We start from the raw sequence: 19,512 nt of genomic DNA on the forward strand, positions 1-19,512 counted from the left end.
ATTAAAAGGAAAAAAAGATAACTAACTAAAACTGTATTGTAAGTTTAAAAAACTAACTAAAACTAACCAAAATTATAGATAAAATGACCTTCCTTTTCTTGTTTGTTGTTTTATTTAAAAGCCTTATGGACTGATCATTTTTCCGCTCTCCGAGTTTGCGCTGGGCAGCTGTGTGCGCGCGTGCGCGTGTTCACCGCGCAGGTCCACAAAGTAATGGCAGCGGTCTGCAGAGAAAGCGGCAGAGTCCCAGATGGAGTTTCTTTGAGTCCAATAATACAGATAGAAGAGTGTCTTGTTGTGAATGATGAAAAATGCATGGAACACATTTAAAAATGTGATCGTGTATGGAAACTCAGAGGGAACAAGAAGGTTATTAAGGTTCTTGAGTCCCTGACGAAAGAAGCTGCTGTAGGCAGTAATACAACACAGATGGACGTAAGCTGCCGGTAAACACCACAGAAGAAGAAGACACCGGAAGTGACGTTCAAAATGGCGTCCTCTGCTACCCGGCTGTGTACACGCTGGTTAACATCTTCAGTTTTTTCTGGATATCGTAGCGGCCGTTTTCTTATTATCCGTGCCGGACATGGAGGAGTGTATGAAGGGACTGTATCACAGGCGCACCGGGGAGGGGGAGCGGTTAGCCTGAGCTCCTGGACACGCGGAAATGTTGTGACATTGAGAGGACTGACAGGTGGAGAAGTTATCTAACTGTTTCAAAACGTTTCTTATGCTTTAATGTCGACATCCAGCAGTCTGTCTGAAAACAGAGTTAACAAATCTTGATTTCGGCTCGTTCGCCTTTCTGTGAAAATGATGTAACTGATACCTGTGTTGTGCAGTATCCGCCCACACTCACCTTGCCACTATCTGACCGTCTTTGTGTCAGCATCACTTAGTCCTCCATCCCCGTGTTTAGAGTAAATGGTTGTTGTTCATTTTGAAATGTGCTCCACCAGCACTAGATGCTCTCAGGAGGACCTTACCTTAATGAGAGCATCTAGTGCTGAGGAGCAACGTCACTTTTTCACAAAAGTTTGAACTTTTTTCTTTGTGATTCTTTTCCGTGTTAACACGATGTCCTCATATTGTCCGCAATATTTATCAGCTGCACGTTAATGCTGCCAATCTGGTGTTTTACTACATCTTTAGGGTGGTCAGCTGCTAATCTGCTGACCACTGGACTCACTGTGTTGTTCATGAAACCAGTTAGACTGAACCTTTGCTTTGTCACATGGTTTGTTATCATGCTGGAAGTCGACATTAAAAGATGGTCTTAAAGGGATGCACATGTTTTATTAGCAACACTTTAGATATTCTCTTCAGCCTAAAAGTAAGCTTGGCCACCAATCTGCCACGAGCAATCATGAATCGCTGTGATCACATTTTCCTGCATTCTTTAAGGTGAACCTCCTGAATCTGTACTTGCACATTTAATGAATAAGCAGGTGTTCCTACAAAGTGCTCAACAAGTAGAGAATGTATCTTATTTATTTATAATTTCAGCAAATATATAATCATTAACTTTATCAAAAGAAACTGATGAGCAGCAGTTTCAATAACTCAATAAGTAAGTAATTAATTTTAACAACTTAGGACATTTACAAACACAAAATAATCAGTTAGACATAGAAACTAACAAGGAGATGTATTGATAATGATTTTAGTAATCATAAACTTTATTTTAGCCAAATAAAGTTTATGATTAGATACTGCATCAGTACTTCTCCTAGGCATAAAGCAAAAACACAAGTAATCACTGTATTTAAGTGCAGTTTTAAAATCTGATCTCACACACAGTTTGACATACAGATACAAAACTCCTCACTGAGATGTTCAAATAATTCCGAGTCTCTAATGGCACTGTAATATTCTCTTTCTCTGCAGGGGTGAGACGTCCTCATGGCATTAGCTGCTGCTCCTTCCACTCCAGCAGCAGACGGGCAAACAAGCAAGACTTGTATGAAGTCTTGGGCGTCTCCCGCACTGCCTCACAGAAGGAGATCAAGAAGGCTTACTACCAGGTCTCTAACACCCTATTGTAGAAGTCAGTAGTTAGACTCTTGTCAGTAAAATTAAAAAAACAGGCATTTTTAAAATTTTCCAGATACACTGAATGAAAGCAAAGCTTTTTCTCACACTTTCTGTCCAGCTGGCAAAGAAGTACCACCCAGACACCAACCCAGATGACCCAGAGGCTAAAGAGAAGTTTGCAAAGCTAGCTGAAGCCTATGAGGTAAAAAAAAAAAATTATATAAATACAGTTAACCATGACAAGTTTATTAAGTTGTATAGATATGAAGTACATTTAGCCTAATCTGCTCTGTTGCTTCTGTGTGCAGGTTCTGAGTGATGAGGTAAAGAGGAAACAGTATGACACATATGGAGCAGCAGGCTTTGACCCGAACCGTGCTAGTGCTGGCCAGCAGCAGTACTACAGGGCTGGAGGGACCACTATAGACCCCGAGGAGCTCTTCAGGAAGATCTTCGGCGACTTTGCAGGAGGCATGGGCTTTGGAAACATCAACAGCATGTTTGACGAAAGGCCTGAAGTAAGAGGTCACCGAGAACACCATAGCATCAGCCTTTACACATATGTGCTGTTAATTTGACATATTTAAAACTGAAGATGTAGTTTAACAGACATGCATCAAATGTAGCTGGTCAGTGAGATGTAAACACCAGTTTAAGTGTTCCCGTCTTTTCATAGTTTGTGATGGAGCTTACATTTTCTGAGGCGGCAAAGGGCGTGAATAAGGAGTTGAATGTGAACATTGATGACGCCTGCCAAAGGTGTGATGGAAGGGGCAACGAGCCGGGGACTAAGGTGTCTCACTGTCACTACTGCAATGGCACAGGGATGGTGAGTTTCAGGCTGACGCTCGGCAGCAGGATTCCTCTCAGCACTTGTCCAAACTCTTCAGCATGTTGTCTGCGTCGTCTTTTGCAGGAGTCAATCAGCACAGGACCTTTCATGATGCGCTCCACATGTCGACGCTGTGGTGGCAAAGGATCAATCATAAACACGCCCTGCGCTCTGTGCAGAGGCTCAGGCCAGAGCAAAAAGAGGCAGACGGTCACTGTACCCGTACCTGCCGGTAGGTTTCCATCCTGGATTCTCAAATTCATCCATATGTTTAATGCATGAGCTGGCCTCAGTGAGTTATAGGAGGCTAAATAATGACAAATGCATACATTGCAGGAGTGGAAGATGGTCAGACAGTGCGCATGTCAGTAGGAACTAAAGAAATCCTCATTACATTCAGAGTGAGTTCAATAACTCCTTAATACCTTCAAAAACGGTGTGAAAGAGTGGGGCTGAAGTTTGATGCATCATATTTGACATGTGCAGGTTCAGAGGAGTCCAGTGTTCAGACGTAACGGAGCAGACATCCACTCTGATGCGTTCATCTCAATAGCCCAGGCCATCCTGGGAGGCACAGCCACGACGCAGGGCCTCTATGAAACCATCAGCATATTGGTATGCGGCTCAGTTGGGCCTCATTGACAGTAATATTCAAAATAACCTCAATGAGCATTTGTGATCAAGGGAAATTTTCTATTAATGTGATTCAGTTTAAAATGTTTAATATTTATTATTGGCTTTTAAAATCTGAACTTTCTTATTTCTCATTGTATTTGTGTCTTTTACTACAGCAAATTATTGAAAATGTGGTGTTAAGTTTAACTCCTGAATAAAGACCAGTTCCTGTAGTATTTCTGGCTATATCTTTCCGATACCTCACTCGGAGTTGCAGTGGAGGAAACCTCTGTTCCAAAATGTTGTGTTGTTGTTTTCAGATTCCCGCCGGCTGCCAGACTGATCAGGTCATCAGGCTGCAGGGCAAAGGCATTCGGAGGATGAACAGCTACAGCTACGGAGATCATTATGTTCACATTAAGATCAAAGTGCCCAAGTAAGTAAGGTCATTGCTTTTGGCAGTTTATTTTGGCATCATTTTTAATGTATTATAGAAACATGATAATGCGACTGCAGTATTTGAATTTTAGAAAGAATGTGGTTTATTCATTGTTGATTTTCAGGTCACTTAAACGTTATTTAACTCAATTCAATTCAATTTTATTTATATAGCGCCAAATCACAACAAACTGTTGCCTCAAGGCACTTTGTATTGTGGGTAAAGACCCTACAATAATACAGAGAAAACCCAACAGTCAAAACGACCCCCTATGAGCAGCGCTTGGTGACAGTGGAAAGGAAAAACTCCCTTTTAACAGGAAGAAACCTCCAGCAGAACCAGGCTCAGGGAGGGGCAGTCATCTGCCGCGACCGGTTGGGCTGAGGGGAGAGAAAAGACATGCTGTGGAAGAGAGCCAGAGATTAATATCAATTAATGATTAAATACAGAGTGGAGTATAAACAAAGTAAATAAGGTGAATGAGAAGAAACAGTGCATTATGTGAACCCCCCAGCAGACTAGGCTTATAGCAGCATAACTAAGGGATGGTTCAGGGTCACCTGATCCAGCCCTAACTATAAGCTTTATCATAAAGGAAAGTTTTAAGCCTAATCTTAAAAATAGAGAGGGTGTCTGTCTCCCGAATCCAAGCTGGAAGCTGGTTCCACAGAAGAGGGGCCTGAAAACTGAAGGCTCTGCCTCCCATTCTACTCTTAAGTATCCGAGGAACCACAAGTAAGTCAGCAGTCTGACAGCGAAGTGCTCTATTGGGGTGATATGGTACTATGAGGTCTTTGAGATAAGATGGGGCCTGATTATTCAAGACCTTGTATGTGAGGAGAAGAATTTTAAATTCTATTCTGGATTTAACAGGGAGCCAATGAAGAGAAGCCAATATGGGAGAAATCTGCTCTCTTTCTAGTCCCTGTCAGTACTCTAGCTGCAGCATTTTGGATCAGCTGAAGGCTTTTCAGGAAGCTTTTAGGACAGCCTGATAATAATGAATTACAATAGTCCACCCTAGAAGTAATAAATGCATGATTTAAATCCACAAAGTTCCAGATTTTTTTTTTCTTCCTGCTTGTAAATTACATAAAAATAGTTTGAGTGCAGGGCTTAGACGGACAAAAAAAAAACATTTTCTGTTTTCAGTTTTATGACATCATGAATTGGTAATAATCACATGATTCTATTCACCAGTTGCGCTCTCTTTACTGCAGGAAGTTAACTCGAAGGCAGCGCTCTCTGCTGCTGAGTTATGCGGAAGAAGAGACGGATGTTCAGGGGAATGTCAACGGCGTCAGTCCTTCAGGAGGTCAGAACTAGAGCTCAGCTCCACCATTCAGTCAAACATCACTTCACATTAATCTGTAGACACATGCATAAACACAGGTAGTCAAGTCCTTCTGCACTCACCTGATGAAGTGCATGTTTTTGTCCAGGAGGGGGCAGCAGCACTTCAAGCACTGGTACAAAGTCAGCCACATCAGAGGAGGGGCAGGACGAGCAGAAGGAGAAAGAGGAGGAGGGAGGCTTCTTTTCCAAACTAAAGAAAATGTTTAGCTGAGATTGAGACTGCAGGTTGGAGCGTCTCACACCATCCCTGTTAGAGAAATCAATGTTTATTATATATTTTATTAATTATTTTTAATTTGAAGTATGGCTGTATTTTCTTTTGACCACTGTTCTATCTTTGCAGGTAAAAAACAAAACAAAAAAAGAAACAAGTAAAACAAGACGGTAAAAGAAGATAAAGGAATCTACAGCTCGGGCCTCCACGCTGTCTCCTCTAGCTTTAGAAATTAAGCCAGGAGGAGGAGGAGAGATGCAGAGTGGCATTTGTGTTGACACAGTCACACATTGTTGAAGTTGCTGTTGGAGAACGGGCTATGTAGACACCAGATCCACACACACACACACCCGATGACCCGTCGCCACAGACAGGTGCTCGGCTGAGAAATTCAAGATGTGCTCCCAAAGAAATGAGACGGCGATTAATGCTTATTTCTCTGTTGCACCTCTCAGCCCTCCTCATTGTGTTTGAAGCTGCTCACTCTACAGACAGTAACTATCAAACTGTAAGATAAGCAGACAAAAATGTAAAAGTGTTAGATGTAAAGCGGGCGGTCAAAAGGATTGCAACTGGATAAGAATGAAAGCTTGACATGGACTCAAAGTTAAATTATATCATGACCATTGTGACAGCTAAAATGGTCCCATCAAGTTCTAATGAACTTAAAAAAAATGGAAATATGGATGGAAATTCTTGGTGAAGCAAATTTGGCTCTAATTGAACTGAAATTTTAGGCAGTGTATTAAAATTCATTGTAATTATTGTAACTGCAGTAAGTTGGTCTGTTGCAGGTCAGCGCAGAGTCACAAAATTTAGTGAGAGTGAAAACACTTAAGTGAATGTTACACCTGGAATTTCTATAAAATAAATTATTGTGAAAGTAAATTGATTATATATTGAATATATTTACAAGTTAACTGTAACTTAACCATTATTTTCTGATTTGTTCCATTAAAAAATAAATAAAAGACAAACTTTTACAATTTTGTCATACAGTTAAAACATACTTTGAAATAGTTTTTTTTATCTGTAGTCTCAGAATATTTTCTCTATTTTGATTTTGTTTCTTTACCTTTCCTTGAAAAGAAACAGTCAGTACATCATAAGTCTCATTTTAAATAAGAAAAAGATTTTTTTTTTCTTCCATAGTGTTGTGTTCTCAGACAGTGAGAATATGTTTTAAAAAATTTCCTCTTAACAAGAAAAGCTTTTCAGATGTTTAGCAAGAAACAATTTCATCTGCAATAATTGTTAGTGTAACCAAAATGATGTTGTCATTCTGCTCAGTTGTGCCTGTGCCTGGCAACAATGCTAATTTAAATAAAGTTTAATTTGTTGGAAAGTATTTTTGTAACTCATCTGAATCTTTTTTTTACATTTTTTTTTATTTAAACATTCAAACTGTAATCCTGTAAAACACCAACAGATGGCAGCAGCGTCGGGTCAGTAAATGAGGATTTGTCCCACACCAACACTGAATGACCTGCTTTGACACACACGCGCTGACTGATGTGTTCAGCCACCCACTTCATCACCACGGGCAGTGTCTGAACAGAAGCTTTTGTGAGGCTCATCGGGAATGTTGGTTTCAGACGGGGGTTTTCCAGCTGTGCTCACACTCGGTGGTCAGTCTTCACAAACAGGACTGCTGGTGCCTCCCCAGGAAAATGTGCGATATAAAAAGAAACATGTTTCGCAAACTTTCTTTCATATACATTCATCTGGACAGATTAAATGGAACTTTCAAACCTTTTGTACTGAGTCAAGAATAAACACCTCGCTGTCGGGTGGCAGAACTTTGAGATCTTTCGCAAATGCTTTAAAAGCTCTTCTCAGTGATGTTTTGATACCTTCAAACCCCATACAAACTGTGTTCAGTGGTCTGCCTAGCTGTTATTAGGAAGATGAGGTTCTGCTGAATTAAATTGAGATAATGTAGCCAATTCCATGCATCTGTCTATGAACTGTATACTGATCAGCCACAACATTAAAATTGTCTAATGCTGTGTAGGGTCCCCTCATGCCACCAAAACTGTTCTGATTCACGGATGCATATAATCCACAAGAGCTCTGCATGCAGCCCAGAGGTATCAGGCACCGAGATGACGCAGCAGATCCCGCAGCAAGTCCTGAATAATACGAGGGGGATTTAATGGATCAGATAAAAGTTGTTCACACCCACAAAGTATTTGAATGGATTTAGATCTTGGCAATTCGTAGGACAAGTCACCTTAAACACCGTGAACTCCTTAAACCATTCCTAAACAGTTAAACAATAGTGTGGCAGGGTTCATTATCCTGCTGAAAGAGGCCACTGCTATCAGGGAATATCAGTGCCATGAAAGCATGCACATGGTCTGCAAAAATGTTTTGGTAGGACAAACAAACTCTGCTTTTCAAATCCACTTCTGTAAAGTTGTAGTTGAGTAGTTAAGTGTTAATATTTTTGAAAAATATTAGAATTCAAAGTTAGTGAATCCATCTAAATTTCATCTCTTTAGTTCCAAAAGCAGAAAACAGATTTGAAGCCAAGTACAAGTTTTGTATCTTTATACTATGGTTCTGTATTCTGTGTCGTTGTTTGACTGTCTGTTATTTCTTAGGGCTTAATATGGGTCTTTTTTTTTTTTCATAGCCGATACGAGATCCCTTTGGTGTGTTCCCTGGTGTGTCTTATCTCCCTGATTACCTAATGTGATTTATTGTCTGAGTCTTTCCTTGTCCTTTGTGGCGTCCGCTCCCCCTCATGCTGTGTGCTCTCTCATCTGTGTGTTCTCAAAGAGTCCTAGTTTTCAGTTTGTTTAGCTCCTGGCCTGCTCCGTGATCTGTGAGTTGCCAACAAATAAAGCTGAGTTTATGACTTCCAGGCCTGTCTCCTGAGTCCTGCATTGGGGTCCCAATCCTGTCTGCTACACTGCTGTCCATGACAGATAAGTAAGGCCCGGAGAAAAGTAAGTAAAGTTTGCATAAGGCTTGAGCTTCCTCCTTCCCTTTCTAGGGATTTTAGGACCTTGTAATTTACCACCGTTCCCAGTAATTATGATGTCGTTATATCTGTAAATCACTCCTTGCTCACTCATTACCAGCATGTCACAATGAATCCGTTGCTGGATTCTGCCTTACTCATCCTCCCCTGTTTTTTCTTCCCTTTTTTCCTCCCTAAAAACTAGATGTGGTTATAAAATGAATACATAACTGCCTCCTAAGATACGCAACACACAAAACACTGCTCAAATTATACGAAAGGAAAAAAAGAAAATCAAAGCACACAAAACAAGTTATGTGTAGTGTATTATAAACATGTAAGAGCTCCTCTGCTTCTGACCATTTCTCTTTCACAGAAAAAAGTAAACACAAAAATACATAAACATTATTTTACTTCTACACTGTTAACATGAACTTCATCTAGGATGATCTCCACTTTTATTGTTATGTATTTGTGTATTTAATTATGTGCACTGAGTTACGTGCAAACTCATGATGCAGGCAAACAAAAGTCAAAGTAAAGAAAAACATGAGGGAACATTTTTAAAAGGAAAGAAAACAGTGACTGAAATAATAATATTAAAATAGTATTATCATGTATTTAACTGTAAGATATATGTCATTCTGTTCTGTTGAATAGTTTTACATGTTTTATGGTTATTTAACTGAATGCGTGTTTTCCTGAAGGGATAAATGGCCTCTGACATTTTTAGGCTTTCAAAACAAAGATTTGTGCCAAACTCCAAACAACTTCCTAAAGGTCTGACAGTTAGTGGACACAAAGCTTTCACTCAGTTGTTTGGTATTCAGATCCACAGCTATATATTATGTTGAATGTTGAATAGGAACATGCAGACAAAAAAAACCCTTTACAACATGGTTAAGTGACAGATTTTGTCCCACGCAGTCAGACTTTACCAAAGTCAGTAAAAGGCAATTAAGTGTTGGACAGAGCTACCAAATTAGACATTATTTGACCCTGTCTAGCTTGTCCAGTTAAAAAAGGCCAAAAGCTATACAACCTTTCAGCTATACAAACAGATAAAAGCTCCTGTCTGCCAATCATGTGTGACTGACATGTGACTGCTGGGAATAAATGGGAAAAGTAAAAATGCATCAATGGGAGTCTTAATTGACTTCTTCCCTCTAGCACTGCAGTAAAAAAACATCCTCACATCTTCTCACGGGGCAATACAAGAAGGTCAAAAGCAGAGTGTGGAGGGTAATTGGAGTTTTAGGGTGCTCTTGTGCTACTATTCCAGGCTGATGGGTAGTTATATTTACAGCATAAGAATGCTGTCTGTGTGGGCATAACGATGGTGATTGAGTGCACATTATAGCTGCCTATTTGTGACAAGAAAGCCCTGCCTGCATTAGTGAGCATAAATGTATATGGGAGGTTACCTCCCAGCTGGTCAAATCTTGTGAGATTTAGGTGCCGTTTACACGAAGCCGTTTTCACTGGAAACGGTGTCGTTTTGATGCGTTTCAGCCTTTCGTTTACACGATGGCGTTTCAGAAACGATCCGCGTTTACACGAGGACATGTGAAACGATGAAAACGATGTAGTTCCCATGCCAGGCCACAAGTTGGCGTTGGTTTTCTCTTTGCAGTTTGTTTACGCAAGACGCGCATGCGTGGAGTGACACAGTAGGTAGTGCGGCAAATTGTTCATTACTTACAAAACGGCCAATGTGAGAGGTTTTGTGTGGACAGATGATGAGGTTGGATCGCTGCTGCACACAACGCTGAATTACAAAACGGTAAAAACACAGGAAAAGCATAAGAAGCACTCGTGAATCCGCGAGTACTGTTTATCAGTTTGCGCGTGCGCGAAAAACTGGCCGTCGCAACCATAGTGCGCATGTGCGAGTCGAGCGTTTTCAAATCACCCCGGTTTCAAGTGTTTACACGAAAACGCAAGCCGGTGCGTTTCTGAAACGCTCCACTCTGGACCCCGTTTCTGAAACACATCGTTTTCACTCTGTTGTCGTGTAAACAGAAGGGCGAAACGCATCAAAACGACACCGTTGTCGTGTAAACGCAAGGCCGAAACGCATCAAAACGACACCGTTTCAAAATGAAAACGGTCTCGTGTAAACGGCACCTTAGTGCACACCATGCCTGGAAGCAACCCATCCTAAGCCTGGTTTACCCGGATTATTCAGTGGTGCTGCTGATCTGTCCTCTGGGAAATGGGTTTTGTTTTATGTGGAGAGCATTAAGCTGGGGATTTGTCTACTTTGTTCCCCATTGGGTTAATTCGATCTTGAGGATGACACTTGAGGTTTTAGATGCATAGAGGCTGCTCTTTGTCTCTGAAAGAAAGTGCTTGCTGAAGAGAGTAACAGCATCAAACCCCTTAAGCCCCATCTCAGCTTTCTAATGTCCAAGTAAGTTGGATTTTCCACATGCATTTAGCATTTTTAACCCCCAGTTTTCAAGCCCCTGTCACAAAGGCCTAGAAACCACCAGTCTCTAGAGAAAAGTGTGTATTTAATGCCAAGTTTGCAAGTCGTTCCTGAAGGTCGCTGGTTGTCACTGGTGTGAAATTGGTCGCAAAAGAGGTATATGGTGCTGCAAGGAAAACCTCCTTATGAATGCTGCAGTCACAAGTAGTTTACACCTGAGGTTCCCAGGGGGGTCACTGACCACTCTCTAGGTCTATGTGACTGAGGCCCAAGGCAATGTTAACCACTGCACTATTGAGCCACCATAATCTGTACATCATCTGTCACATTATGGTGATGTGACACTTTATTTTTCCATGTTATGTGACTACCTGTATAAATCATCTATCCATCCATTTTCTTCCACTTATCCTTTTCGGGGGGGGGGGGGGGGGGGGGGGGGGCTTATCCCAATTGTCATAATGTAGGGCGAGAGGTAGGTTACAGCCTGGGCAGGTCGCCAGCCTGTCGCAGGGACAATCACACATTCACACCCATGGGCAATTAAGAATCACCAGTTTATCTAACCCTACTAAATGCATGTCTTTGAACTGTGGGAGGAAACTGGAGTACCTGGAGAAAACCCACACAAACATGGAGAGAAAATGCAAACTCCACACAGATGGTGGATTCAAAGCCAAGACCTTACTGATGTGAGGCAACAGTGCTAACCACCACGCCACTGTGCTGCCTTGTATAAATCATCTTGAACCTAAAAGAGCAATTTGTTGTTTTTAAATTAAGCTTTTGTTGTCATAAAACATATAAAGGGCATCAGATGAGCAAAGTTCTCGCTATTAGTTGTTCACAAATGCCCTAATTTTGGCAGTTATTAAACCTTCAGAATGCTGCATGCTGTATTTGAGGGCATATGTTATGCTTTTGCCTGTCCAAGCACAAAAGCACAATTACAGGGTTGACTGCAGAGCAACATGAGCAGAGCTGGGAGGGATCTCTGTAATGCACAAAGACACTTCATTGCAATGATGATTGCATATATGGAACTTGAACCTGGTTAAACTCACCACGAAAAGGCCCCACTGCCATTCTTCTGCCATATTGAGGTCTGACCTCTCCCTCCTTATTTGTTGTAATTCTCTAAATAAAAGTGCCAGCTCCTAAATTCTGGTAAAGGTTCAGGATCTGGCTCATGGCACGGGTCGTCAGTGTGGCTTTGGATTGCAAAAGCAGCAGCAAGAGTGCGTAATACAAATCATATTAGTCACTGATTCATTCTGTAATCACAGCCTCCAAGTTCCTTTTTTTTTTCTTTTTAAGACCAGTTGATATTGGCATTGAGGGACTGGAGCTCTTAATCACAGCGGATAGATTTGCATCAAGCAGTGGGCCAACTCAAAGATATTTCATCACTGATCCAGTAACGATCAGTCTGTGGGAGTGTGTGTGTGTGTGTGTGTAAATATGTGCATGTGTGGAAGCTAAAGGGTAACACTGGTTCCAGCCTGTTTCCCATTTCCCCCCTCAATCAGAGGAACCTCTCATCCAATTTCACCCTCCCTTTCCTTCCACCCCCATCCTCAGCTAATTAGGGTTCCAGATCACTACCACATGCATGTGGGCAGACACTGGTGTGTACGTGTGTGTGCGTCTGTGCACGCATGTATATTTATGTCCATCTCAAGGGGTCAGGGAGATGTTCCTTACCTCTCCGACTACTAAAAGGCTGGCCCCAGATTTAGTATCAGATTACCAGATCGCCAAATGTTTTCCATATGGTCTCTCCATATCACTCCAAATCTGGCCCCAGTTCTCTTCCTCTCACCCAACTCCAGGAACACAGTGACATGTAGCACACAAATGGATGACCTCATGACTGGTAATGTTTTTCAGAGATTTGTTTCAGATTTGTAATGATGACTGAGCAGCCTGTTTGCTTTCAACCCAACTACCAATTTGCCTGAATGAAAAATAACATACATTTTGAGGGTTTTGGTTGATTTATATTCCTGCCGTCAAAAGCAGGATATCAAGGAGAAATCACAGGTTTCCCGTGGATGGGTGATTATTACTGAAAACCGTTGGCCCCTTTAAGTCAGGCGTCCTCTGGGAGACGGCGAGTTTAGCCAAAAACACAATGTGCTGAAATGATTTGGAAGTGGATCGGAGCAGCTGTGTGTGTGTATGAACTCAAAGTGTAGTGTATTACCGCTACATACCTACAATTAATTCTAAATACAAGAATGATGCAACTGTTTCTTGTTACTTAAATGGATTTACCAGACCAGCTTTCAGCTCTACAAATTACTGTCCTTTACTTTTTGCTGGCTGCTTTCAATTTTAGACCATGCAGATTTGGATGGGTTCATTTTTAGAGTGTTTATTATGGAGGATTTCCACAGGATTTGTAAACTGTGCAGAAATGAATGCAGCAGATTTCATACACGGATGTTTTTGCCAAACATAAGAAGGTGGCAACATCCGAGTATTTAAATATATTAATGGCTGAAGTTTATGTATTTATTTGCAAAAGTTTAAATTAAACGGCTTCTATTTTATAGTACAGAAGGTTCAGAAGTTTCACCTCTTTTTCTATTTCAACTATTAAACTGCAGACAATACACAGAGCTAATAAACTTCACTTTAATAACAAATATAATATTTTGCATCTTTGTGTCTCTGGTGATAATTTACACATCTGTATAAGTTAAAACTTTTGACTGCTACTGTATATCACTTCCCTACACCATATTCACACACGTGTCTATTATTTCACTAAATTCCTGCCAATTGGCTTTTAAAATCTTCTAAGCTGAATACATTTGAACTAACTTCCAGTACACACACAGAATAACAATAAACTAATGATCATTTGCATAAGTTTTAGCTGTCAAAACATACAGTTGAATACCAGCAATCACGTGTGAATTTATTACTTACATGCTTTTTTAAATGCATACACATGTGCATGTATAGTTCTACATGTACCTCCACATGTACCAGGACCTAAATATGATTCTTACAGTGCCTGAGACATGTTGACCGGATTGCATTGCATCACACACACTAATCATTCTGTTAAGGAAAGTCTCCCCTGCTGTCACTCCCACCCACTTGCTCCTCCAGCCAGGCTCCTCTGGTGGGTTGTGTCCTGCCTCATGGCAAACAACCCCAGCTATAAATCACACTGTTTTAGCAGCGTGGTCAGCAACCGGCACAGCATGAAGTACTATGACTAACTGCAGCCACTTATGCTAAATGTAGGAAGTGTGTCTGCTGTTGTAAGGTGGGTTGATTGTATGTAGAAGTTTCCATGTGTGTTCACAGAAAAGGGGACAGAACAGAAGAAAAGTTCAAGTCGCAAACACTTCGTCATACACAGTATATTTAAATGCACTCAAAATGTCTTTCACATTCATTTGGAAAGTAATAAAGAACTATTTGAGACATAAAAAAGTTTCCAAACGAGACTGATAATGATTATCATTGTTAATAACAGTCAATGACTCTTGATAATATCGCTTGATAGTTTTAATTTGATGGAGTTGATACACATCAAATTACTTTTTCCCCATTCTCCACTATTGTGTGCCCATGTGGTTTTGGTAACAGGAAGTTAACTGTTATCATGGAATGGTGTTTCTTGACACCATGAGGTGCCAAGAAATACCATTCCACTTTGAGCACCTGTACGCTTTAAATAAATATTGATATTAGGTGCCAGTATTTGGTTAATGTATCGGCAGTTTTTGTCTATATTGTTATTTTGTCTGGTCTCTACTTCTGAGGATGTGATGTGATCAACAACTCAGAAGCACCCAAAAGAAATACTGAAAATTTTTGGAAAATATGCTTCACTTGCATTCTCCTTGAGAAAGGGATCTAACTATGCTGCGCTTAGCATTTGGGATATCCAGCTGCTGGCTTCAAGCTCCATATTTTTTATATCATCTCAGCATGAAATGTGCAGCAGTTCTGCTCATAAAACTTTACCCTTTGTTGAGATCCCCTTCAAAATTCATGTCTCTGTGGACCTCTAACACTAACACAGCAAATAAATAAAAATTTTGTTTTGGCAGTGGTGCTACAGTCAAAACTTTTGGCCACTACTGAACCATTGTGCCATTGTACATCTGCTTATAACACTCTAAAAAGGTTTATTTTGGCCCTCCCAACACAGTCTTTCCTCACCAGTCACCCCATTTGTCCAAGTTGGCACCTTACCCTAACATAAAATTCAAATTGAAAGGCCACCATTTTGGTGAATTCTAGAGGAGATCCAGCATTAATCTCAGGGACCTCAGAGTGGTAAAAACATTACTTCGGTGGAGTCGTTTAATAGTAGCAGGAGAACTAAAAGCAGATGCACATCTGAAAAAGAAATGCATTATATAAGGCTTTGGATTTTTGTGGAAGGAATCATAGAACTTTTTTGTTTGAGCCTCATATTTCAAAATGTCAGACCAGTCATTTGATATTATGAGTAATGTCCATTTCAAATCAGTATTTGTATGGTGTGCATTGCAAATAAATAGAAGGATATGCAGATAAGCAATTTTCAACAGAATATTTATTCACAACTAATGCATACCTCACACCCAAGCAGGATGGATTCCCCATGGGCACCGTGCAGTGCTCACATTAAGTTTTATTTATGCACTGTGAAACTCTATAAGCTGTGAGAAGGTTTTTATGATGATATAAGTTAATTTGTTTATTGTTCTGACTACATGCAAACATCTTAATTCAAGCATATAGACAATCTAAGATATAAATTTCTTTTGGCAACTGCCTATGCCAGATAAAAAAACAACACCAACAACTGTTATGACTTGGCAGGTGGGGTCTGTATGATTTATCCTCTCTGCAATGAGCCAGAACTGTTCTGTTGGGGTAGAAAAACAGCCCCACCCTACTTAACTGTTCCCATGCTGCAGGTGTGGTTCCATTACAATGTCACTGGATTACACGCACACACACGCACATAAAATATGTGCCCTACAGGCGGTCTTTGTCCTCCAAGCAAGGGTCTTCTACCAGATCTTGTGCTTAGGGCTTGTTCCTCTCCTGCCTTGATTAGTGCTTCTGTGCTGTCTTTCAGTCCAGCCTTTGGTAGGATTTTTCACTATCATCCACTTCTTCTATCTGCAGGTGGTACATGCCGTGCAGGGGCCTGTCGTTCCATGATGGGTCCTGTTCTTGCTCCTCTTCTTTCTTGGGTTTCTGCTGCCTGAGGAATTCACAAAGCGATCAGTGGCCATCTTACTGATGTACTCATAGATCTTTGTTGTTTCATCCAAGATAGTGGTTCTGAGACTCACTAGTCCTCGCCCTCCTTCCTTCTACTTAGTATACAGTCTCAGGGTGCTGGATTTGGGGTGAAACCATCCATGCATAGTGATGTCAGTGGCTTCTATCTCCTCCTTTGGCGAGCTTATTATCACAGGTATCTTGTTCTTCCTATTCAGCTGACTCCTCGGGACTTGCTTTACTCTCTGCAGATACTTGGCAGTTGCAGCTTTCCCAGTGGCCTCTTTGTGGTTCTCACTTGCCCACAAGATTCCAGGGTACTTGTAGCAATCCTCAATGTCTGCAATGTTGCCTTCTGATAGTGCAATCCCCTGAGTTCTGACTACCTTCCCTCATCCTACTGCACTTCTCTAGTCCCAATGACATTCCAATATCATTGCTGTACATCCTAGTTGTGTGAATCAGTGAATTGATGTCACATTAATTCCTGGCACACAGCTTGATATTATCCATGTAGATAGGTGGCTAATGTTTGCGCCATTCTGTAGTTGGTATCCATAGACAGTCTTGTTGATGATCTGGCCTCAGCCAGATCATCTGTCCCTACTGCATAACAGCAGTAGGGACAGAGCATCTCCTTGGTAAATCCAGCACTTGATAATGACTCATGCAGTGTGGCTTGAAGTTTGCCTCTAGTGTTGTTTCCCCATTGAGTTCCTGATGAAGGCTCTTAGGGTCCTATTGATCTTATATAATTCTAGGCATTCAAGGATCCATGTGTGCGATATTGAGTCATACAGTAGGCTTTATTGTAATCAATCCAGGCGGTGCACAGGTTGGTCAGTCTGGTCTTACAGTCTCGAGTGACTGCTCTATCTACCAGTAGCTGATGTTTTGCTCCTCTGGCATCTCTTCCAATTCCTTTCTGGGCCCTGCTCATGTATTGAGCCATGTGCCTGTTCATCTTGGCTGCTATGATGCCTGACAGGAGCTTTCATGCTGTGCTGAGGCAGGTTGTCAGCTGGTAGCTGGATGGAACTTGTCCCTTCTGGGGATCCTTGGGGATCAGGACTGTCCGGCCTTCAGTCAGCCATTCTGGGTGTGTCTTATTCATTAACAGCTGGTTCATTTGTGCTATCAGGCACTCGTGGAATGCAGTTAGCTTCTTAGGCAGTAGGTGTGACTCATGTTAGGGCCTGGTGCTGACCAACTCTTCACAAACACCTCTATCTTGAAGGTTTGCCAGTGTGATGGTTACTGGATCCTGCTCAGGGAGGTGGCTGTGTCTGCTCTTAGATCCACTAGCCACTCAGCATTGGTGTTGTGTTGCATCCTTCTTCCAAATGCTCTTTCAGTATTGCTTTGTATTCAGCCTTGATGGGGGGGCTGGTCTCATACTGTTCCTCTGTCACTGAGAGTACACCTTGGGTGGTTCAGTTGAGAACGTCCGGTTTAATCCTCTGGTTTCTTTCTTTCTAGTATACCTCTTCAAGCAGTTAGTCAAGGTTGTCAGTCTTTGCTTGGCAGTTTCTAAGGCCTTAGGTATGGACAGGTTGTTGTACTTCTTAGTCAGTACTGGCAGCACTTAGCTAATAGCTATAGAATTGGCCAAGTGGCCACTCAAACAGTGATAAGTGGTTTCTTCTACTTGCCACTGTTCAGGTCTGCTTGGGATTTAAAATATTTTTTTTCACCAAATAAAATTCTCAACCCGTGCTTACCAGCTTCACTAAGCTTCATTAAGTATTCCAAACTCTTAATGTTCATAAATCCAATTAGAAAATTGATGGAATTGGTCACAAAGGGGGTCGCAAAAATGCCACCTGAACCTTTTGACAGCACCAAAAATTGAAAAGAAAAAAAAAAGATTTTAAATGTCTATAAATTAGAATTTTGAGTTGCCATGAACCTGAGCTTGTAAATATATGATCTATTGATTATAAATGGTGAGAAAATGGAAATAAATCTGTTTAAATATACTTTATTTTTATTTTCTATGACTTCAAAAATGCTACTAATTGGGTGGGTGAGTGTGTCCAAACTTTTGACTGGTACTGTATATATTTATAACCAGGAGAGTTCGTTAAAAACTAATTATTTATAATGATAGTCTGGCAGGAAGCAACTGCTTTTGCTGGAGAAGTGGGGACAAAATAAAACAAATAACATTCACCAGATGTTAACAGAGGAAACTCTGACTGACTCAAGACAGAAAACAGAATTTGTTAGAAAGTAACACCATCACCAAAGGTGAAGCCAAAAGCAATAAACAACACACAGTAAGAAAAGTCAAGCATTTTTTTTTTTTTCAGATCATTCTGCTCTTTAAAATATATAATAAAATCTCAGGTGGATGGGACTGAAGTCTGCTTTGCGTTTTTCTAATATATTCACTGTCTTTGCTCCTGCTAATTTGGAAATTCATATGAACAAATGTGACATCAGATTACTGTGACTGTGTCTCTAGGAGCTGAAGCATTAGTGGTGTATGGAAAGAAAAACTTTAGACTTGTGATTATAAATAAGAATCAAGACAAGAATGAGGAATGGAGCACCTAACACCAGCAGTACAAAATAAAACCAGCTCAACATGGGTTAAGAGATTTTCTTTACCGCACTACAGCTTTGTACCACTTCTTCTGCAATAGCACTCTAACCAAGTGCTATACATCATAGAATATAATGTGCTGTGTTATTTTATGTTTAAACAGTGTTTGTGTGATAACATGGCAAGCTAAATGATTCTAAAGATAAATACTGGCTGGATGTCAGTGATCACAGCTGGAAACCACATTACACATCCACAACAATCAAAGCAAACACGTAACCAAAATAATCGTCATAATACCATTTAATTAAATATTTGAATTTAAACATTTACAGTCTGATGGGTTTCTGCCTCTACCACAGAAAAAAATACAATCTTTATACTGTAAAAATACATTAACTTGCTGTTAATTTTTTCCTCTGAGACTTCACCATTTGTAGCATTCATCTGTATCCACAAAGGTTTGTACATTTTCTTAAAGTCTTATAGCAATTTGTTACATTTTTGAGCAAGTCTACAGCATGTGTTATCTTAATGTAGAGCCTGGGAGTTCTTAGACACTGCACAATGCTCGAAAGAAAACACTCAAAGGCCATGTTTTTCAAAAAAAGACAGCCATGTCTGTCTATTTCAGTAACAACATCTCTCTGTTTTGGGCTTCCCTCCATTTCCTTGTGATAATTATTGGATTTAGAGTGAAGTAGTGTGCCAGTTTAACCAGCACTTTGCTGCCTTGGATTTAGAACGGATGGGAATCTTTCTCAATTTGCCCTCACTTTGTTTTAATTACAGGATCGCACAAGCACAAAGAGACATGTGGCCTATAAT

At 40.7% G+C, this 19,512-nt stretch overlaps 1 protein-coding gene across 2 annotated transcripts; it reads left to right on the top strand.

Annotated features, from left to right (window-relative positions):
• Positions 1 to 386: 386 nt before the first annotated feature.
• LOC115782347 (dnaJ homolog subfamily A member 3, mitochondrial-like) lies at positions 387 to 6,838 on the top strand. 2 transcript variants are annotated; one of them, XM_030732485.1, is made up of 12 exons: positions 387 to 694; positions 1,888 to 2,024; positions 2,153 to 2,236; positions 2,343 to 2,552; positions 2,711 to 2,863; positions 2,951 to 3,098; positions 3,203 to 3,267; positions 3,353 to 3,481; positions 3,802 to 3,917; positions 5,141 to 5,235; positions 5,363 to 5,501; positions 5,620 to 6,838. In XM_030732485.1, the coding sequence occupies exons 1-11, from the start codon at positions 490 to 492 to the stop codon at positions 5,485 to 5,487; spliced, it is 1,467 nt and encodes a 488-aa protein (XP_030588345.1). In that variant the 5' UTR covers positions 387 to 489; the 3' UTR covers positions 5,488 to 5,501; positions 5,620 to 6,838. The 2 variants fall into 2 exon arrangements, with proteins under 2 accessions (XP_030588345.1, XP_030588353.1); XM_030732493.1 differs by having other exon boundaries at positions 5,363 to 5,525; positions 5,620 to 6,835.
• Positions 6,839 to 19,512: the final 12,674 nt, after the last annotated feature.

The sequence above is a fragment of the Archocentrus centrarchus genome, chromosome 1, assembly GCF_007364275.1.
Source record: "Archocentrus centrarchus isolate MPI-CPG fArcCen1 chromosome 1, fArcCen1, whole genome shotgun sequence".
Taxonomy (NCBI): Eukaryota; Metazoa; Chordata; class Actinopteri; order Cichliformes; family Cichlidae; genus Archocentrus; species Archocentrus centrarchus.

Coding starts and splice junctions, on each gene's coding strand:
- LOC115782347 (XM_030732485.1), top strand. CDS start 490: ATGGCGTCCTCTGCTACCCGGCTGTGTACACGCTGGTTAACATCTTCA. Junction 3,268..3,352: donor AAATCCTCATTACATTCAGA/GTGAGTTCAATA, acceptor TGACATGTGCAG/GTTCAGAGGAGTCCAGTGTT. Junction 3,918..5,140: donor ATTAAGATCAAAGTGCCCAA/GTAAGTAAGGTC, acceptor TCTTTACTGCAG/GAAGTTAACTCGAAGGCAGC.